Raw genomic sequence first — 19,350 nt, forward strand, 5'->3', positions numbered from 1 at the left:
GGACAAAGGGGAAACCTATAACAAGGACCTGCAAAGGAGCAATTAGAGTTAGGCTAGAGAGGTAAGAGAAAGCAAATTGATGCGATTTTGCAAGTCTTGATGTTGTTAAGGATCTAGGGAAACAAGAAAATGGGAAAGTTCCAGAGAATCATAGTTCAGACTATGAATGTGCGCGAAAAGGAGGCAGTGCGAACAAAGGGATTAAAAACAGGGTACTGATGATAAGTGTGCGTCAACCATATGTTATGCTAGCAGGGAGAAATAGTGGAGGCATGATGGATATAAGCTCTTATTTTCCAAAGAAGTAATGACAGAAAATGGAAAGAGCAGCGACATGTTGGCGATGAGCAAGCACTGTCTCTTATACACATCTAGATGTGTATAAGAGACAATATCAATGAATAAAGAATGAAGTAAAATAACAATAGAGCAAGTAAAAAATGAGGAATGGTTGATTGATCAATTAAATGATGAATGGACAGACAGAAATTGTGCAGTCGATATATACAAGCGAACTGATTGTTAATTGATTGATTTTATTGAGATGTTTTTATGCTCTATAACTAGGGTTACAATATTTACCTGGTATAAGCCTCTTCATCTAGCACCAGTGAAATTTGGTCATGAATGATTGAAAACGAAAAGAAATATATTTTGTCCTCTTTACTCGAACTGTGAATGCTAAAAAGGGAAATTTAAAATGTGTATTCAAACTAAAACACTTAAAATAGTCATTGCTAATTTTGAAAATAATAAATACATATAATATTAAGCAGAAACTACATAAATATATGTGGCAAAGACAAGCCAAATCAGTCACTCGTCGCAAATCGTGTTTCAGAGAAAATGGCCAAATTATGCTGGAATGTCAAATTTTTGAAAATCTATTTTATTGCACTAAACTAACCTTTATATACCTACACATCATTCTATGCTGTTATTTTCCCAATGTGCAATGTTAAAACAACATTTCTTAAGGATTTGATGATAGTTTATGCATGAGAAATGCCTGAAATCATAAACTTTGAAGGCTGATTTCTCATATATAGTTCTTTAAACAGCTGTGTGTTTAAACGCTTGTAACTTCATAAGGAAATGTCCGATTTGAATGATTTTTTTACCATTTTATAGCTATTATTTTACTCTCTAACACTGCATCAATAACTCAAAATCGATTTTTGCGACGAGTGACTGGTTTGGCTTGTCTTTGCCACATATACAGCAACTAAATACAGAAATGCTATATTGTTATACTGTAGTTATTTTTCTTCCATAATATACCTCTCTGGAAATAATATTAGCTCCATAATTGGTGCTGTAACATGCCGTAGGTCTTTGAGATGCATACTGGTTATCAGGAATCTGTTGCTAGGTGACTGAAAGGGATGTTTGATTGGTCGGGGTGATTGACTAACTGATTAGATAAAATGAGATAATCATAGTTAATTTGAAAATTAATCTGTGCATCAATTATTTACCAATTCTGTACTAGATATCATTCAAACAAAGGATTACGCTACTTACAGTATAATACAGTAAAAGTAATCATTAACATTCTCAAAAAATAAACATTTTTTTATTAGAGGACAAAGGGGAAACCTATAACAAGGACCTGCAAAGGAGCAATTAGAGTTAGGCTAGAGAGGTAAGAGAAAGCAAATTGATGCGATTTTGCAAGTCTTGATGTTGTTAAGGATCTAGGGAAACAAGAAAATGGGAAAGTTCCAGAGAATCATAGTTCAGACTATGAATGTGCGCGAAAAGGAGGCAGTGCGAACAAAGGGATTAAAAACAGGGTACTGATGATAAGTGTGCGTCAACCATATGTTATGCTAGCAGGGAGAAATAGTGGAGGCATGATGGATATAAGCTCTTATTTTCCAAAGAAGTAATGACAGAAAATGGAAAGAGCAGCGACATGTTGGCGATGAGCAAGCATTTGAATGGAGCAAGTGAGAAATTCATCCCCAATAAAGCCTCATTGCTTTGGAATGCACCTTGTCAAGAATAACAGATGTAGAAGCACCACCCCAGACAGGGGCGGATCCAGTAGGGGCATGGGGGAGGCATGTGCCCCCACCATTTTGCCACTAAATTTTAAAATTTCATGGCATATTGTAATTAGCGCTCTCACTTATTATGTATTCTGAATATGTTGTGCCCCCCTCCCCATCCCACATTTGAAAAATTCTGGATCCACCCCTGCCAGACATGGGTTTCATTTACCATAAAGGCTGGAATATGTGGGCGAAAATTTGATGGTGATGAGACAATAAAGATTTTTTTAACATGTTTAATCTTACATAATTCATCTTGTGTTTCTTTTTGTTTGCTCTGATCACTTGAACTTAATTGTTCACCTCTTCTTATAACAGTAACTTGATTTGAACGTGAAAGGCATGCCACAGCCTTCTCTAAATCACTCTCCTTAATCTGAAAGGTAATACAGAAAGATGAAGACATAATAATAGTGTGTCTACTGATTCAAGCAGAAATTATAGATATGAGAATGTTGTGCTGCTCATTTTTAAAATATTAAAACTTTCAAAATGGGGTTGGGAAGAGAAATATCACCTCCATGCAACAGTGGTGGCGTCAGTGGGGTTGGGGCAACCAGGTCGTCGGACCCAAAATCACTTGCCTATTCAGGTAACTCTATTTGGATTGTCCATCCTTAATATTGTGATCTAAAAGTATAATTTGGCCCATACTAAGGTAAGCCTTAGTATAAACTCTCTGTGAATCCTACAAGCATTTTTATGCCATGACCCTGTCTATGGATTTAGTTGGCCCCTTGTTTCGGACCCCCATCAGACATGTCGGACCCCTGAATTTTCTGGAGCTACCTGCCACTGCTCTGCAATCGCAAAGATGATTACAGTGCACCATGCAATTCGAGACCCCTCTAATGAGACCGCTTTGTCGAAGAACCAATTAACAATTCTCAATCTTTTAACTCAATGCTAAGCCTTTAAGTGGAACTGAACCATTAGACCGCCCCAAATTGTCAGGTCCCAAGTGGTCTCGAATTTGAGGGCGAACTGTACTTGGTTCAGTTGCATTATTAAACTGTCCCACCTCTCCGAGACTTAACTTTGTAGACATTCCTAGGCCTTGACTATGTCAATGAATGCGAAAAGTTAATGCTCAATACCGCCGGTTCCAAAATTCCAAAAATGGCTTCAACACACCATCCAATGAAAACAAAAAATGAGTCAACTCAGTGACCACAATCTGAGCTCCCGTCCGAAAAGTAGCTTCTTCGGACTGAAAGTTGCTACCGCTCGTTGCCAGTTTTGTTATGTATTTGCCACGAAAAGTACAATGACATATGCACGCATACTAGGTTCTTTTACAACTTTATTGAACCCTGAACTCAACACATTAACACAGTGTATAGATAAACGATGTGCTCGCCATGGAACCCAAACAGCAAGAGAACGACAACAAACATGACACAGCACGTCTGCCGATACGCGTGTTATTTACGCTTACGCGTTATGACTATAACCATAACAACAACAATAACAACTCTGTAGTGCAGTACACTACAGTACTTATAAATAATAAATAATTCAACACACCAGGATGAAGTCATCTTGGAAGGTGGAGATGTTAAAGACAGAGATTTCACTATCTGCCAACGGTAAAATGACGTATTTGGTCAACTTGTTCATGCACGGTCCTCCTTCCGAAGCTTCACAAGTAGCATGCATGGCAACCCACAGACTACATTGTGACGAGACGGTTACATCCTCCGGCAACTCTGAACGAAAACATTAATCATGATTTTTTAGTATAATGTGATTGCACAGATATACTCAATGGCCAATTAATTTATATGACGGCCAAATTATTTTTAGAGTTGATCTAATGGGCCATAAGATCCTCTCCGCCAAGTTGAAAGCAATCGTTATAAATCAGGGTGAAACTCTTTCCACTACGCTAGGTCTATTTGAAAGGCTTTTGGCAATTTCAAATTATACTATAAATTGTACTACACCAGCCTTCGGGTTGGTGTAGTTTCCGCAGTAGGACAATACTCATGTTCCTATCAGTAGCCTTAGTCATGGTCGTCACATTGTGTGCACTATTTTGATGTGTAATTTGAAATTTACTGTATATTTTTAATACAGTTTGTCATTATTTTTAATACAGTTTGTCAATTCGAAAGTTGATCAACGATATACATACATATTTTTATTAGTTTATAATTTAACCATATATGAATGTGTTTTGCATCCAAGAAATTTTAATCATATTTGGCATTTGGCAAATTGCTGCAAGCTTGTTGGATACTACCAAAAATAACACACTTACCCTTGTAACCATCTTCATCAAGTACTAATGTGATATCATCTGGAGTCACAGTCAGGCAGAAATATTTACATCTAGAAATAGGAATTAAATTACAGAGAGATCGTATTTTGAACTTGTGATTCTTGTTGAGTCATCCATGCATCAGGCATTGCTAAAAAAAAACTTTGAATTAATTGTCTAAATTATAGTATATATTATAGGATATATTAATGCACTATTTTAACTAAAACACTTTAAATTGTCAATTAGACCTCGAGGGTCAAACTAAATGAGTAAAACTATGCTTACTTGAAAGAAGACCGAGCAAGTATGAGTTTCAGGATTGGATGGGACAAGATTGATGCATTTTCCCGTGCAATACTGCAAATGTGTAACCGATGTTCTTGAACTGTTAATTCCATCTGTTGAATCTCTGGGCTGTTTTATAAACGAATATATTTTATTAGGTTACATAGAACTGACAACGGATGCAAGTTCTTCTAAACTTCTACAGTACTTTGCTTTCCAAATCCAGTACACTCTTTCGTTGTGTTTACCTTTCTTTTCACACATGTATGTAGGTCATCAGGTCATGTCAGGTCAACTGAACTCAACGTGCGACAACTCGAGCGTTCGATTCGATATCGATGGATCCGATATCGATATCTGCTCGAACTGAGCGCCCTCAATGTCAATGGTAGATTGGTGAAGTGGCGGCGGATTGTAGCTCGACAAAAACAGAAAATACGGTTAGTCTGATTTTCCTTTATTTCGTTACTGTTGTGTTTGATGCGACCGTCAGCAATAGAAAATAAGTTTACAAATAAATAAATTGATTTATTAAAGAATTAGAATTACCGTGACATTTATATTTAGGAACTAGCCTAGCTAGCCGTCATCAATTCAGTCATGCTGAGCTGGAAGCTGCTGTCTCTCCCTCCTCATCTATCATGATGTCACTAGGCCTAGGCAATAGGGTCTGTGGCCTAGGCAAGGCCTAGAGAGAGGTGGGGCGGGAGTCTATCTATATACTAGGCCGAGGAGGACCACTGCAGTAGTTATTATTGGTAAAGGTATGACGTTAATGCACTTTCACGCCAAGGCCTAGGCCTAGGCCTAACTTAATTCTTATTATTTTTTTTTTAAATCAATATCAGTGTTCATTTCACAGTAAAAACATAGTATTAGGCCTAAGCTTATTATTTAGAGGGGGGGGGGGAAGATCCCCCCCCCCCCCAGAAAATGATTTTTTTTTGTTTTTGTTTTTTAGTTTCCCAACAGTTTGGCCAACAAAATTAATTGCTTCTATCAGTCTGTCATTTCTAACACATTTTTGCCATTTTTTCACACAGAAGGCTAATGCAAGAATTTTCCTATAAAATTGATCAGTCAACCAAAGAAGGAAAATGACAAAACAACAATTCCATTAAAGTAGCAGACTACAGTAATTGCTAGATATTTTCTATTTGTATTGTAGGATTCTGAAAAGATCAAGCCTACATGCTACCATGGCAACAAATGTGACCTTATGGGTGAACTCTGATCCCTTCACCTTTGGCACACTTCAAGTTTCACCTCACCCAAAACTTTCTCTACATGTGAGTATAATTTTGATTGACATTTCAAAATCCCATATTGATGTATACATGTTCATAACTCTGTAACAGGGGCGGGCACTAAAATAGGTGGTAGGGCCAATTTTTTATTCAACACTGAAGGCCTTACACAAACATTGATTTTCCAGTTTGCTCACAATAACCTTAAAGGACTGCTTTTATACCACTTTTATGCTCAGTTCTAATATTAATTTTTGCAGATAATTGGTATTGGGCTATAAGATGGTTGGCAGGCTGTATAGGGTTTATAATTTAATTCACGAACTGCAACAAAATCACTGTCGGGCTGCGCTTTGGCCACTTGTGTACTATAACAAGGAGTATCTTAATATAATTTTCTTATGGAATTCCATCTGGCTTTATAACAATACATTGAAAAATATATAATCAAAGGTTAAGATACAGTATTTGGATTAGTTAATACAATGATTCTTTTTTATTTATTTATTTATTTATTTTTTTCTACTTCAAGTATCTAAAGAAGATAGACAGTTATGTAAAGACCAAAGGTGACTCTGGGTTTCCAAGATTAAGTTTTCCAGTCTGGAAGCACATAGCTTGTAACAAACTAACAATGGCTGAAGATCTGGCCTGGATGTAAGTAGTGGAGAAGGCCATTTTCCTTATTATCAAAGTAGATTTGTTTTTTAGGAATGAGGGAAAAAAAATCCAAATACTCTTAGGATTTGAATCCAGTACCCTGGAATTGGACGACAAGCACATAGGGGACTAAGCTACAGTTACTATGCTGCTGATGTTGATGACAGTTTTTGAATTGATGGTAACAAAAATAATGGTCAGGGGTCCCGCCAGCTATAATTAAGCGTGGCACCACCGCCGCGCTTGGGCGAAAAAATGAAAAGACTGCCAAGCTTAGGAAAAATAAAGAAAGATTGCAACACGCTTAAAATGTTAGCACCACGCTAAAAAAATATTTACTATGTATATAATAATAATAAATTTAGCCACTGAAATTATATCAGTTATTGGCAGCCATTGACTAGAAAATCTAGTTGGCATATTACATCTCATGATAATCTTAATCATGATTATATTATATTTAACAATCCTGTATTATATTACATTATATTATGTTGTAAATACATATTAATTAGAAAAATTAGCCATTATTTTGAAATATTCAAACTAATTTAACCATTTAAAATTTTATTTTATATTTTATTCAAAACATTACAATAAACACTGAAGTGTCCCCGGTTGAACAGTACTTGTTCAATCTCATATCATTATAAGGCACCGCCTTCAATACAAGCCCAACTGCAGGATCCCTTCATATGCTGCCTGTGCATACATGCATTGCATGACGATTACAATATTCAGTGGTGTCAGTTTTTTATGAACGGTGATTTATAATAAACATTTATTAATTGAATTTATGTGAATTTCTTATGAAATACTGAATTTCGGCTGGGTATTTAAAAAAAAAACTGAAAGGCTAAACCAAGATACCGTATATACTCCCATATCTAAAATCTGGGGCAGGAGACAATTGAGGGGCAAGGTAAAATTTTAGTGAGGAAATATGCTGGGGTGGCCTGAGGTGGACGTGGTTGGGCGTCGTTCAGAATGTCTCGAAAGTGGTCCAGGAGGCTTATTTAATAGATTTTATAGATAGTCTACTAATAATAAAATTTAAACACCATAAGTAGTACCAAAAATGTATCCACCCTTTGAAATTTTGTGCAACATCCTTTAAAGTTTTTGGACAACATTTTCTGAAATTCTGCCACTCTTTAAAGTAATCCTGGCAAGAGGGCTGAAAATGGTGATGATGAAGATTATAGGCCAAAAAATTGTGTTGGGGTCGGTTATTTAACATTTTTTTTAAAATTTTAGTCCTGCGCTTCTAGAGTTTATTGTCAATCATCACTGACTCTTATTTGCAGGTATTTTGAAGGATTTGATTTGCTGTGTCACTATGAACCAGAGGAAAGACTTCAACAAGCAGAACGGTACAGACAATGTAAAACAAAAAAAGAACAAGGTATGATGATTGATTAAAATAAGCCAGCATCAGCAACCAAAAAATGAAAATTGACTTTTTAATATATTCATATTCGGCACATTACAAGCTTTATAGTGATGGGTCATTTACTAGAATTGACTTACTTAAAGTTATGAGTAAAAGTATTATAGCTTCTTTGAAATTAAGTACACAATATTGCTTATTCATGTGCTAATTCCTCAGTTTAACAATAATCAACAGCTAGTTTTGGGATCGCATGCTTCAAATGTGATTGGTTGGTGAATTATTCATTTGATTATATTCAATTGATTAATAAATTGTCTTTATTCACCAATCATGTGTAGATTCATTACGGAACCAAACCTCAGTGGATACATTACAGTTCCTCCTTTATCTCTTTATCCAGCAAGTCCACAAGATATCGTTAAGGTCAACATTAATGACTGGTGAGGAGTATCCTTTGAAGATGACCTCATTTGTTTTGTGTTTTTTTTATAAATAATATAAGTGGGCTCCGCTTTGTTAAAAAATATGTAAACAAATTGCCTAGATATTTTATACTTTTGGTCTTATGTCATGTTGCCCTTATGTTCCTTAATGTTTTGTTTAGATGGCCAACAAGAGCTAGGTCACCTGATATTTCTGGTAAAACATCCTCCACATCAAAGGTATGGTTATAAAAGAAACAAACACTTTGTCAAATGACAGCTAAAGCTCAGTCAGTTTTTTGTGACAAATATATGTGATGTGCCCATATATGGGCATGATGATGTCATATTACACCCAAATATGGGCATATCACATATATTTTTCACATAAAGTTTAATTGTGTGGACAGTTGAGTGGCATAGTAACTAGTAGTAATCACTGTGTGCAGATGCAGATTCAAGATTTTTTTAGCTACCAAAAATTTCAGGTGGTTTGAATCCACACTACCATGGAAGAATAGTGTCCCCTCATGATGCAGGTGTGGTTAATTAACTAATATTTTCAGAGGTCTGAACATTTTAAATGTAGGCCATCTTACTAGGCTATTATTTCACTGTCATAAAGAAACGTACATGTTGATAACATATTTTTGGGCATCCTAAAACTGTTTAGCCCCTCTAAACCTGCCCTTGTGTGTGTACTCAAGCACATGGACTGCCGAGAGCAGCCCTGGGCCCTGAGAACAGCTCCGGTCAACTTATTGTTAGTGAAAACTTGGAAAAAATCTGAAAAATCAGCCTACTAAATAATTATTGACTAAGTGAAATTTTTTTTTTTCAAAATAAACCTTATTTTTTGTTCTAATTGTTTTGCCCTGGGGCACTGGCCCTGCCTACCTACCCCTGCCCATCCTCTCTGGGTGGTACTGCTCAACTGTAATTTGCTGCTATTCTTTAAAGCTTTTCTACCAGTAAAATACATACAATTTTTGATAGACTGGCAAGCGGTTTGGCGCAGCGATCTCCATTCAGGTTCTAAACCTTGTTGCGGGTTCGAACCAAACGCTGACCATTCTCGACTGACCATACTTAGTTACCCTATTTTGCACTGTTAACAGGCTGTGAAGTGGTTCCACGCTATGTTTCAGTCCTAGGCCCGAGCATTTCATGGCTTATAAATTCATTTAAACCTTGTGGCTGCCTCTCGTCAATATTGACGGTAACATCTGGCTTGATTGAAATTGAAAAATTACCGTTGTTTTCACCATGTGTGTGATTGTCTAGTTGAGTCAGTGCACTTAATATAAGACAGGCATTTGCTTAATAGGTTTACCCTAATGTTTGTCCTTAACTATCTAGTGAATTAATTGTAAAGTGTTTTACTAAGTATACGATAAATATGCAAATCACTTATTGTAATTTTATTTGTTTTAAAATGTATTGTTAATTATTATTTCCACCTTCTTACTGGTAGATAAATGTACAGGTAATCACATATATTTTCATTCATTACCTTAAAATATTGCAAATACTTATTGCATGTTTATTTTAAGCATCACAACATCAAAATTGATGCACTATAAACAAAATCTAATATTTCTATAATTTTAAATTTAATATCTAACTATACTTTGATATGTTTAATTATTTAATTATTGCTATCATTTCATAATAAATATTCTTGATTATTACGTGCATGATTTTTTACTGTTTTCATTTGATTAAAGAATAAATATATAACTGTTTTGGTTTACTTTGGAGCATGGGGCTCTTATTAAGAATGTTCATGATAAAATATCATTTACTTTTGTTTCATTCTTATCCAACCTCAAGTTGCTCATCACTTGCAGGATGCAACAAACCATGTAATGTTTTACACACTAATAAACTAAGTCTGATTTTGAGACTTGTGGAATTGACCCTGTGACCTTGTGTTTGGAAGGCAACCATCTTATCTGCCAATATACAGCTGTACTATTATTTACATCATTTCATTTTGCTTGGATTTCTTATGAATTGGGGATTATTCTACGAATTTCTCCACTGTTTTCCTATATATTTATTTAATTGAAAAGTTACACTTGAATCCTTAATACAACAACAAAATTTATAAACTTACTTGCTACATTTTAGCTATGGTATTATATATTTATTATTGTCATTATTTTTTGAAAATTTTAATTTAAATAATAATAACTAAATACTCAAACATCAGGATTATGCTAGCACCCTTAATATGTATTTTCTTCTCTTGATACCATCTTATTCTCTACCTTGTATATATAGGGTTTGGATGAAAATACCTGTCTAAGTTTTGTCCTTAACAATCTCAATGACCTGATGCTGTTGCTCACAGATACAAGTAGGTTACATATTTATTCATTTGCATACTGTTGTTATATTTGTTCATTCTGACATAAATTATTATTATACTTTGTATTATATACTCTGTATTATGAATGTTATAATTTTTATTGGCTTTTCCTGTTTTAGCGGAAAAAGTCATTGTTTTGAGGGGTTATTTTTATTCTCTATCCTGTTTTCCTATCTTTTTGCACAGGATTTTTCTGTCCAACACTTTGGTTTTTTTCCGAATCTTCTTTAAACTTTGCCCAAATAAAGACCAAATATCAAAGATGTGCATATTGAAATATGACATCATTTTTACATATTTTGAATATTAGTAAATGGCCAAATAAACTTTTATGTTAACGCGTTTTCTAAAACATTTCAAATTAGCTACAGCTATTAGTCAAACAAAAAATTACCATGTAATGCATGAAAAATTCTTGCTCTTGCTCAGTGAAATTACCCAAAGTTGCTATAATAAAAAATTCACTGACCTCGGCAGGCTCTGGTCGTTTAGCCTAAACCATTGCAGCGCTGCTCCCAGTCTCAGTAGTGTCGAGTGATCTTCATATTTTAGTATTAACTTCAACATTTTTTTTTTGTAAATATGATTTCGTTTTTTACTTTATAATTACAACACCAGTTTTCATTATGTCCATGAGGGAAAGCCCTATGTTTTGTATAAACAACATAGTAAGACTAGTTACTATTGTTGTAGTTGATATAAATTTTATTATCCATATTTATTATTTACAGTTACTTACAGTGGTACAACTAATGATGTTTTATTGACAATTGACTCCGTCAAAGCTCTTGGTTTACTGATTTCTGGTTCATATGATGGCTGCAAGTAAGTTCATATTGTATTTTGCTTATAAAATTAGTTAAATTTAGCCATAGAAATGAAAAAGTTAAGATCTTGATCTTGAGAATTTTTTAATGAAATGCAAAATATTGAAATACTTTTTTTAAGCATTAGCATCTGCTTGCCTTCATTTGTTTGTGCATCTTTATAATTTATCCAAAGAACCATTGTGAATGGTTCTACTGTTATATTGTAAATTGTGATCCCGTTTTCTTTTATTTTAGGACTGTTCACTCGCTTCATGAGGTAACGTTGCAACAGCAAGTTCAAGTCAAGTGTGGTTACTCAAAGGTAACACATTTTAATAAATTTATTTATTATTAAAAATTGTTTACATTTCTTTGGGACCTGCAGCGGCCATAGGGTGGTGTCAGTATCTACATATAACAGATACATTGTCCCATATCCTCTCTAACTAAACGAAGTTTAGCTATCATACTCCATTTTAACCAGAGCTAAGTTTTTGGAATTATTGTTACCATCATAGCCACTCTACAATTTTTAATAACACATTATAACAATTATATATATCGTAGTTAAAAATATAGATCATTTTATATAAATTGGGGTTTTTTTTCAGATTTCTCAAACATTTTCCTTTCGTGCATTTGAATCATGGCTTAGGTCAAACCTTGCAGATAATCCATTCGGTGTTGGTAACTGCGTAGCATCAGGACGAAGGCTGTCTTGGCCAACCACAGGTACCAAATCTTGTTGATTATGAACTAATGCACTATGAACAGTGGAAATTTTAAATAGAGGGGGTTAGGGAGGTATTTTGATAGGTGGAGGGATTAGACCACTACAGCCCCACCGTGGTTGGGCTGAGGTTCTGTGAATCCACCTATGATGAATTATCTTGATTATATTATATGGAAATGCATTTATTTTGGTTTCCTATTCTTGTGTTTAAAAGTTGGTCAGTGACACCCAAGGATATTCTCATAGAGAGAACGGCTACACAAACAATAATTGCACACTGGGAGACAATACCCAGGGACACAAGCAAGAACAGCATGGGCAGGTTTCCAACTCAGCACCTCTCTCACCAAAGTACAATCCTTATGCCTGTGATAACTGATCTTCTAATTATCGTTAACACGTCAATATATCAAATATGATAGTTAACTAAAACCTTGTGATATTTTCTCTTTAGGATGTGATTCTGAGGGGAAACCAGAGAGTGGGGCTAAAAGGGGGAGAGTTGCAACAAATGCACACTTTACAACAAGAGAGTGAGTACTTAGCCTGATTACTAAGAATTAATTAGTAACTACTGTAATTTGTATTTATATTCTGCTCATTTTTATGGATTTTTACCCAACTGTATTAAATGTATGATGAATTTGTTATCAACTTTTAATTTTTTTTTCAGTCAAAAGCTGATTATTATATCCCAAGTTTGTAAACAAACATTAGCAAAGGTAATTATTAAATGTAAAGTTGTACCTGGTAGTATAGCAAATTACTGCATAGATTAATTGAAATAGCCCTAGTGAACACTTAAATATTTATTACAAGTAATTTGATAATAATTTTTTATTCTAGATGTCAACTACGTTAACAAATTCAAGGGTTAAAGTTCATCGCTGTCACTATGCTTTTATGTATTTATTATCACCTATGAAGTAAGTAAAAGTATTTCACAGTTTCTATCCTGGTAACATTACAAGAAACAAAACAAAGCATATTATTGCAAAATTTTACCAGAGAGATTTTTATCTTAGTATTAAAATAATTTCAAAGCTTGTAAAACAAAGGTAATTACTATAGTGTTATGATTTTATTAATAGTGATAATTATAATGATCACAATTAAATAACTGTACTGTATTATCATTTCTAAGAATCATAATAACAGTATTGCTAATGATAATCATAGTTATGATGTAATATATTGTAGTTAGATTTATTATAGCACTTTATACCATAGTCTCAAAGTTCTTGAGATGTGGACTGGCTCGTACAGTAACTTGCTTCTCCTCCAAGGGTCTCTTCATGTCTGAGCTACCCAGTGAACCGATACAAAGTGCCCATGAGCCAAATTGTTTACACTGGGCCTATGGTTTATAGTCCTTATCTGAGAAGACTTGTTCCACCACCAGAACTATAGGTGTGAATTCCGTTCGAACCAGCTGATATTATGGCTGTACGAAGCGGTGCTTGGCCTTAACCGCTCAGCCATTCAACTTGCCCCAGTTAATAAAAATACTGTAATGTTAAAACAGATGTCAAGAGTTGTCAATGTTGATTGTTGTGGAATTATTTACTTACTTTTATAGATATGTAAGTATTGAAAAATGTAGGCATTCGACGATTGTCCTTGGTCCTGTTGCTACAACAGTGCATGTGACAAGCTGTGAAGACATTACTATCATTGCGCCATGTAGACGATTTAGCATCAGGTAAAATTTTTCTAATTATTTATTAATAATTGAGTAATACACAACAGATAATTAAATTATTTGTGAAAACTGATAATTGGAAAAGCTTACATTAATGCTTTAAAGATCAACTGTGTAATGGTAGGTAGTCTTACATTAGAATTGCAGCTCACAAAAACATGTGACATGCCTAAATATGGTCATGACATCACATCATGACCATATATAGGCGCATCATGACTATATATGGGCATCCATCAGTTTTTTGTCAAAAGAAAATTTAATAATCTAGACAGAGCTTAAGGTCATAATTGATTCAGTCTTTGAATAAATTATGGCCTCACAATTGGTCATTTTTTTTTAGCTTCAATACTCATATTATAATGCTTCTTGTAAAAAACTTATTTTTAAAATAATGTCATTCACATCCAAGTAATCTATAAATAGTTACTGTTATAGTATTATTACAGTATTTATAATCAAAATCAAGCAGAGACATAAAAAAATACAAATCATGAAAATATTTAAAAACACCAATCAATCAATCAATCAATCAATCAATCAATCAATCAATCTGTTTAATCAATAAAACCTCCAAGAGGTGAGCACATAAGAATACTCTAACAGAGACATGCACAGACACATGCACAAATACAAATCATGAAAGGATTTAAAAACACCAAACAGAAGCTCGCCCTCCACAAACAACAGTGGGCCAAAATTGAAGTGCATAAAAAGTTACATATGTGGCAAAGACAAGCCAAAGCAGTCACTCGTTGCAAAAATTGATTTTGAGTTATTAAAACAGTGTTAGAAAGTAAAATAAAAGCTATAAAATGGTAAAAAAATCATTCAACTCAGACATTTCCTTATGAAGTTACAAGCATTTAACCACACAGCTGTTTAAAGAACAATATATTAGAAATTAACCGTCAAAGTTTCTGATTTCAGGCATTTCTCATACAGAAACTATCTTTAAATCCTTAAAAAGTATTGTTTTAACATTGAAAATGGGGAAAATAACAGCATAGAATGATGTGTAGATATATAAAGGTTAGTTTAATGCAATAAAATAGATTTTTAAAAATTTGACATTCCAGCATTTTTTAGCCATTTTCTCTGAAACACGATTTACGATGAGTGACTGGTTTGGCTTGTCTTTGCCACATATTAGATATTTTTGTTGTTGCTGCTGTTATTACCATTAGTATTGTTTTAATTTTCATGTATTTTCTCAGTCAACATTATCATTATTATTATTTGCTATTACGTATTATTGTAATTTAACATAAATGTTATCATATACACTTACACTTTATTTCAGTGGCTCCACATTATGCACAGCTCATCTGATGACCCCCACTAGGCCTCTGATCCTTGGAGGCAATGATAGTATTACTTTGGCCCCTTATCATACTAACTACTCGATGCTGGAAGACCACATGGCCACGTCAGGCTTAGCAACTCTACCGAATGTTTGGAACAAGCCTTTGTGTGTTGGTATGTCTTGAGAAATTTATTGTACTCTGATAGTTACATTTATAGTAGTCCATATATTTTTGCTCCACAGTTTACTTTTTATACAAATATATTATAAGAGCTCCCTTAATTAAAGCTGTATAAATGATTTATGTACTTTTATTTTTTGGTAAATAAAGTTTCAATGTATTTATTATCTGTTAATTAATCTATTTTGTTTTTATGTTGTTTTTTTTTTGTTTTTTTTTTTTTATAAGGTCCAGATCATCAGGAGGGTTCACCAGTGTACTCATTTCTTTCCCCAGAAGAATTTTTCATGTTTGTAATTCCATTCGAAATGGAAGGCGATACAAAGGTATAGTTTAGGATCTTAATTTGCATCAAAGGTGACAGTGTTTTGTACACTTTCTTATACAAATGCAGTAATGCATTTAATAAAATACACGAAACTAATTAACGACATGTTTTGACGTGTCAACACGTCATCATCGGGCAATTCTACTACCGGTTTATATACTACCGGTCAGATGTATGACAATCAAGCAAGGGTCATGTATATAAAAGGTCATGAATACTGTAGTAAGTCATATATATAAGAATTACAATGAGAGTGATATTATAATAAGTTGTTTATTCAATGACAGATTTCCCCAAGCAATGTAAGTTGATAATTGTTATGTGCAGAATCAAGATAGTGAAGCAGTCTGAATTAGATGTGTTTTTGCATTTAACAAAGTTTTGAAAATGTTAAAAAATGTGTGATGACTTGTCCCAAACTTTCTTATTACAGTACTATTCTTATATTGTTGTAAAATCTATATATTCATTGCTTTTGTCTCTTAACCTTCATATTTCTGCAATGATATCCCAACATACACTTCTAACGCCCTGTCCAGACTATCGCATTGTATTTGACAAAAAACATGTAATGCCCATATATAGTCATGATGTACCTTTATATGGTCATGATGTGATGTCATCATGACCATATTTAGGCATGTCACATGTTTTTATCAAATGAAATGTTGAAGGTCTGGACAAGGCTTTTTTAAAGTACTAAATCCATGCATCTCAATCCATGCATCTCAATTGTAGGAATTCCCTGGCAGCTTGCCAAGTAAATATGAAAATGCGTTAGTGACAAGACAGAAGCAGATTAAAGATTGGCAAAGGACAGTGAAGGAAGCAAAGCTGAACCCAGCACAAAAACAGCAATTCCAAACACTGGTAGAGAGTAGGTTTCAGGTAGGTCCTAGGTTTTCATCTTTTTTTTCAACCTACATGTTAATTATTGTTCATATAAATCAGTTCTGTGTTTAGTCTTGTAAAACTCCTGATGATATGTTCATCACTAACACTGGCAGGTCCAGGAATTCAAAATAGAGGGGGAAAGGAGGAGACCACCTCTGGCCCACCACGGTTGAACCATGGAGGTATTATTAAGAAGGAGATCACTCGGCAACAGTTCCCTTTGACGCAACAAACCAATGTGTTCACCGCCTTTGGATCACATGCAGGCGTATTACCTTATTATTAACATTTTTTCGTTAGCAACGACATGGTTTTATACGCTTCAACACAGCAGTTGTGCGATAAACCGTTTGATTTTAACTCATTCAATTTCTTTTAAATTAACAATGTTCCCCTGATTGGATATTTTCGGACTTTCAATATGTTGTTATGTGTATATTTCACAAACAGATTTCACAAAATATTTCTGTTACAATTACTTCTGTGTTCATTATAATTTGGTCTAAAAATTGACTAGTTTGACTATAAATCTAAGGCAGCATAAAACTGAAAATTACTCCTACTTTGGATTGAATTTTCAAATAGTCCACACTAAAATGACTTGCACAATTATAATCCTCCAACATTTCTTAATTAATATCTGTTAAAATTAGAATTATCGAGTTTTATCAAATTTATGGAGATTCAAGTTGAAACATACAATACTTTTAAATCTCATGTAAACATTTCAATTAATTCGGAACTCTTTTTTTGTAGAAATATTAATGTGTTTGGTATTTCTTGAAAGATAAATGTATCAGCTTCAAAATGGAAAGGATTGCGCATTGAGAAAAGAAGGTGCTCTCCATTTCGCCATGTTCAATTTTTTGGTAAACTAAGTCTGCTGAGCATTTGGTGGCAGGGAACACATAGGCATCGCGCAAACATTCTTCACGCTCTGCGGCAGCTTTCTTCTCAACTCATTTCCATGGTGGTGCGTGCGCAGAGCTTTTTCGGGTAATCTCCTTTGCAATAATATCGTCATGGTTGAACTGAGGTAAGACAAATCATCAAGACACCTCTAAATGGCCGAAAATGTCACTCTCAGAATTTTAATATAGCTTCCTTTTTTCTTTACAATTTAGAAAATTTGAATCTGCCACAGACTGTGAGAAGGGGTAGCATTTGGGTATGATTATAAAAGGGTACAAATCCTAGATTTATATAATGCAAATTTGTTTAGCCAATGTTATTTGTTTTTTATTGCTAGGCATGGCTTTTGGAATCCGGACATAAAAGACAGGTTGATGGACTTGTACCGGTACCATCATCTCCTACCAAGTGAAGAACAGAAATATTCAAGAGGTCATGAAATTTTAAGGAGATCATGATGTTGTCACGATTGAATCATGTAGTCAAAATGCCTTGTGGGATAATACATTGATATCTGAAATGCATTATGGGTTAAGACAGCACTTAGTCCAGATGCTTTATAGGATAAGATAATTTTCAAGATGCATTGTGGGATAAAATAAATTTTTAAAGATCCATTTCAGATAAAATGAAAATTTTTCTGATAATTAAGTACATGTAAATTTAAGAAAAACGAACAATGCTAAATATTAACTTTTACTAATTTTAAAAGTGCAATTTTCTTGTGCCTGTCTGCTATCCATCTATCTTCTCTGAGAGCGCGACACCATCTGCTAATTTTTGTTGCGTTATTTTTTTATTTTGTTATTTAAATTTACTTGACGAGGGTGACCCTAACAGCAATGCTGACTTATAGAGGCCCTCACACAAAAATCAATATCAATACGAAAATACAACAGTAAATTAAATTTACTAAGAAAAACACTGGGCAAAAAAATGCAAAATTTCCTAAAATGTTGCAATAAAAATAAAAATTTGTAGAATTTTAAAATAGAATCGTGTCGGCCAATGACCGTTGTTGATTACAGGCTATGGTCTAGAAATCCTCTTACTAATTAATTTACAATATTATTGAAATATATGTTGGGTAAGGTATTATATTTATTATTGTACTGTTAATGCCGATAATACACCTTGATGATAACAGTAGCAGATTAGGATGTACTTATTACAGTTTTGCAATACGTTTATGTAAAGATTGAGTGCTTATTTATCACAGCAAGATATCCAACAATTTTTTTTTTCGTGTAGGGTGGGGTGTGTGTGTGTTTGTTACCATTTATACTGTATAGGTTTTAATATCTTAGTTGCATTTGATTTTACAGGTATGCTTAACTGAATTATTGCCATATTTACATTACCAGTTGTTTGTATAAGATAATTTGTTACCATTTTCATTTATTGTATATGAGTTTATACATTTTTTTTTTATAAAAACTGTTTATTACAGTTAATTTGTACTTGTACAGTATGTTATTTGAAATGTGCAATTGAAATAAGGAGTTTAAACTTATTCTAGAAGGGGAGGGGGTGGGAAATGACTGAAGTTGATTTAATTGAAAGCAAAACAATATTCATACTGAAAACAATCCTCAGAATTAGAATTACACAATTACTACATTATATGCTTGGCATAGATCTTTCTATTCTTATTTAAATAGTTATACTGTATTGTTTTGACGTGTCTCTGACTGGGAGAAAAAATGTTTAAATGCAATTCCAATTAATTGAATTTTTTAGTATTCCCCCAGATTTTACAACAATAAAGAGACACAAAATAT

The 19,350-nt window shown here is 33.8% G+C and overlaps 2 protein-coding genes across 3 annotated transcripts in view; one reads left to right on the forward strand and one right to left on the reverse strand.

Annotated features, from left to right (window-relative positions):
- The window catches only part of LOC117113033 (cytosolic arginine sensor for mTORC1 subunit 2-like), a 5,414-nt gene extending 529 nt beyond the window's left edge, over window positions 1-4,885 (reverse strand). The window contains exons 1-6 of the mRNA XM_033256256.1: window positions 4,609-4,885; window positions 4,321-4,391; window positions 3,585-3,766; window positions 2,304-2,433; window positions 1,282-1,414; window positions 583-681 (exon numbers count right to left, since the gene is read on the reverse strand). Of these exons, the coding sequence (XP_033112147.1) occupies window positions 583-681; window positions 1,282-1,414; window positions 2,304-2,433; window positions 3,585-3,766; window positions 4,321-4,391; window positions 4,609-4,721 (728 nt within the window). The 5' untranslated portion in view covers window positions 4,722-4,885. The remainder of the gene's footprint in view (window positions 1-582; window positions 682-1,281; window positions 1,415-2,303; window positions 2,434-3,584; window positions 3,767-4,320; window positions 4,392-4,608) is intronic.
- Window positions 4,886-4,932: 47 nt separating this feature from the next.
- Window positions 4,933-19,349, forward strand: LOC117113018 (TBCC domain-containing protein 1-like). 2 transcript variants are annotated; one of them, XM_033256232.1, is made up of 19 exons: window positions 4,933-5,048; window positions 5,777-5,897; window positions 6,388-6,512; window positions 7,823-7,920; window positions 8,247-8,355; window positions 8,513-8,570; window positions 9,805-9,816; window positions 10,617-10,692; window positions 11,436-11,529; window positions 11,769-11,835; window positions 12,125-12,245; window positions 12,701-12,779; window positions 12,920-12,968; window positions 13,093-13,172; window positions 13,826-13,948; window positions 15,252-15,427; window positions 15,664-15,761; window positions 16,502-16,651; window positions 17,907-19,349. In XM_033256232.1, the coding sequence occupies exons 2-19, from the start codon at window positions 5,808-5,810 to the stop codon at window positions 17,979-17,981; spliced, it is 1,680 nt and encodes a 559-aa protein (XP_033112123.1). In that variant the 5' UTR covers window positions 4,933-5,048; window positions 5,777-5,807; the 3' UTR covers window positions 17,982-19,349. The 2 variants fall into 2 exon arrangements, with proteins under 2 accessions (XP_033112123.1, XP_033112124.1); XM_033256233.1 differs by lacking the exon at window positions 9,805-9,816.
- Window position 19,350: the final 1 nt, after the last annotated feature.

The sequence above is a fragment of the Anneissia japonica genome, unplaced genomic scaffold, assembly GCF_011630105.1.
Source record: "Anneissia japonica isolate Jap-2015-1 unplaced genomic scaffold, ASM1163010v1 scaffold288039_len1115542_cov189, whole genome shotgun sequence".
Classification (NCBI taxonomy): domain Eukaryota; kingdom Metazoa; phylum Echinodermata; class Crinoidea; order Comatulida; family Comatulidae; genus Anneissia; species Anneissia japonica.

Bases quoted from the DNA above. Each gene is read 5' to 3' on its own strand.
- LOC117113018 (XM_033256232.1), top strand. From the start codon at position 5,808: ATGGCAACAAATGTGACCTTATGGGTGAACTCTGATCCCTTCACCTTT. The intron at 10,693-11,435 runs GTAGGTTACATA...TATTATTTACAG, and splicing joins GCTGTTGCTCACAGATACAA to TTACTTACAGTGGTACAACT. The intron at 15,762-16,501 runs GTATAGTTTAGG...TCTCAATTGTAG, and splicing joins AAATGGAAGGCGATACAAAG to GAATTCCCTGGCAGCTTGCC.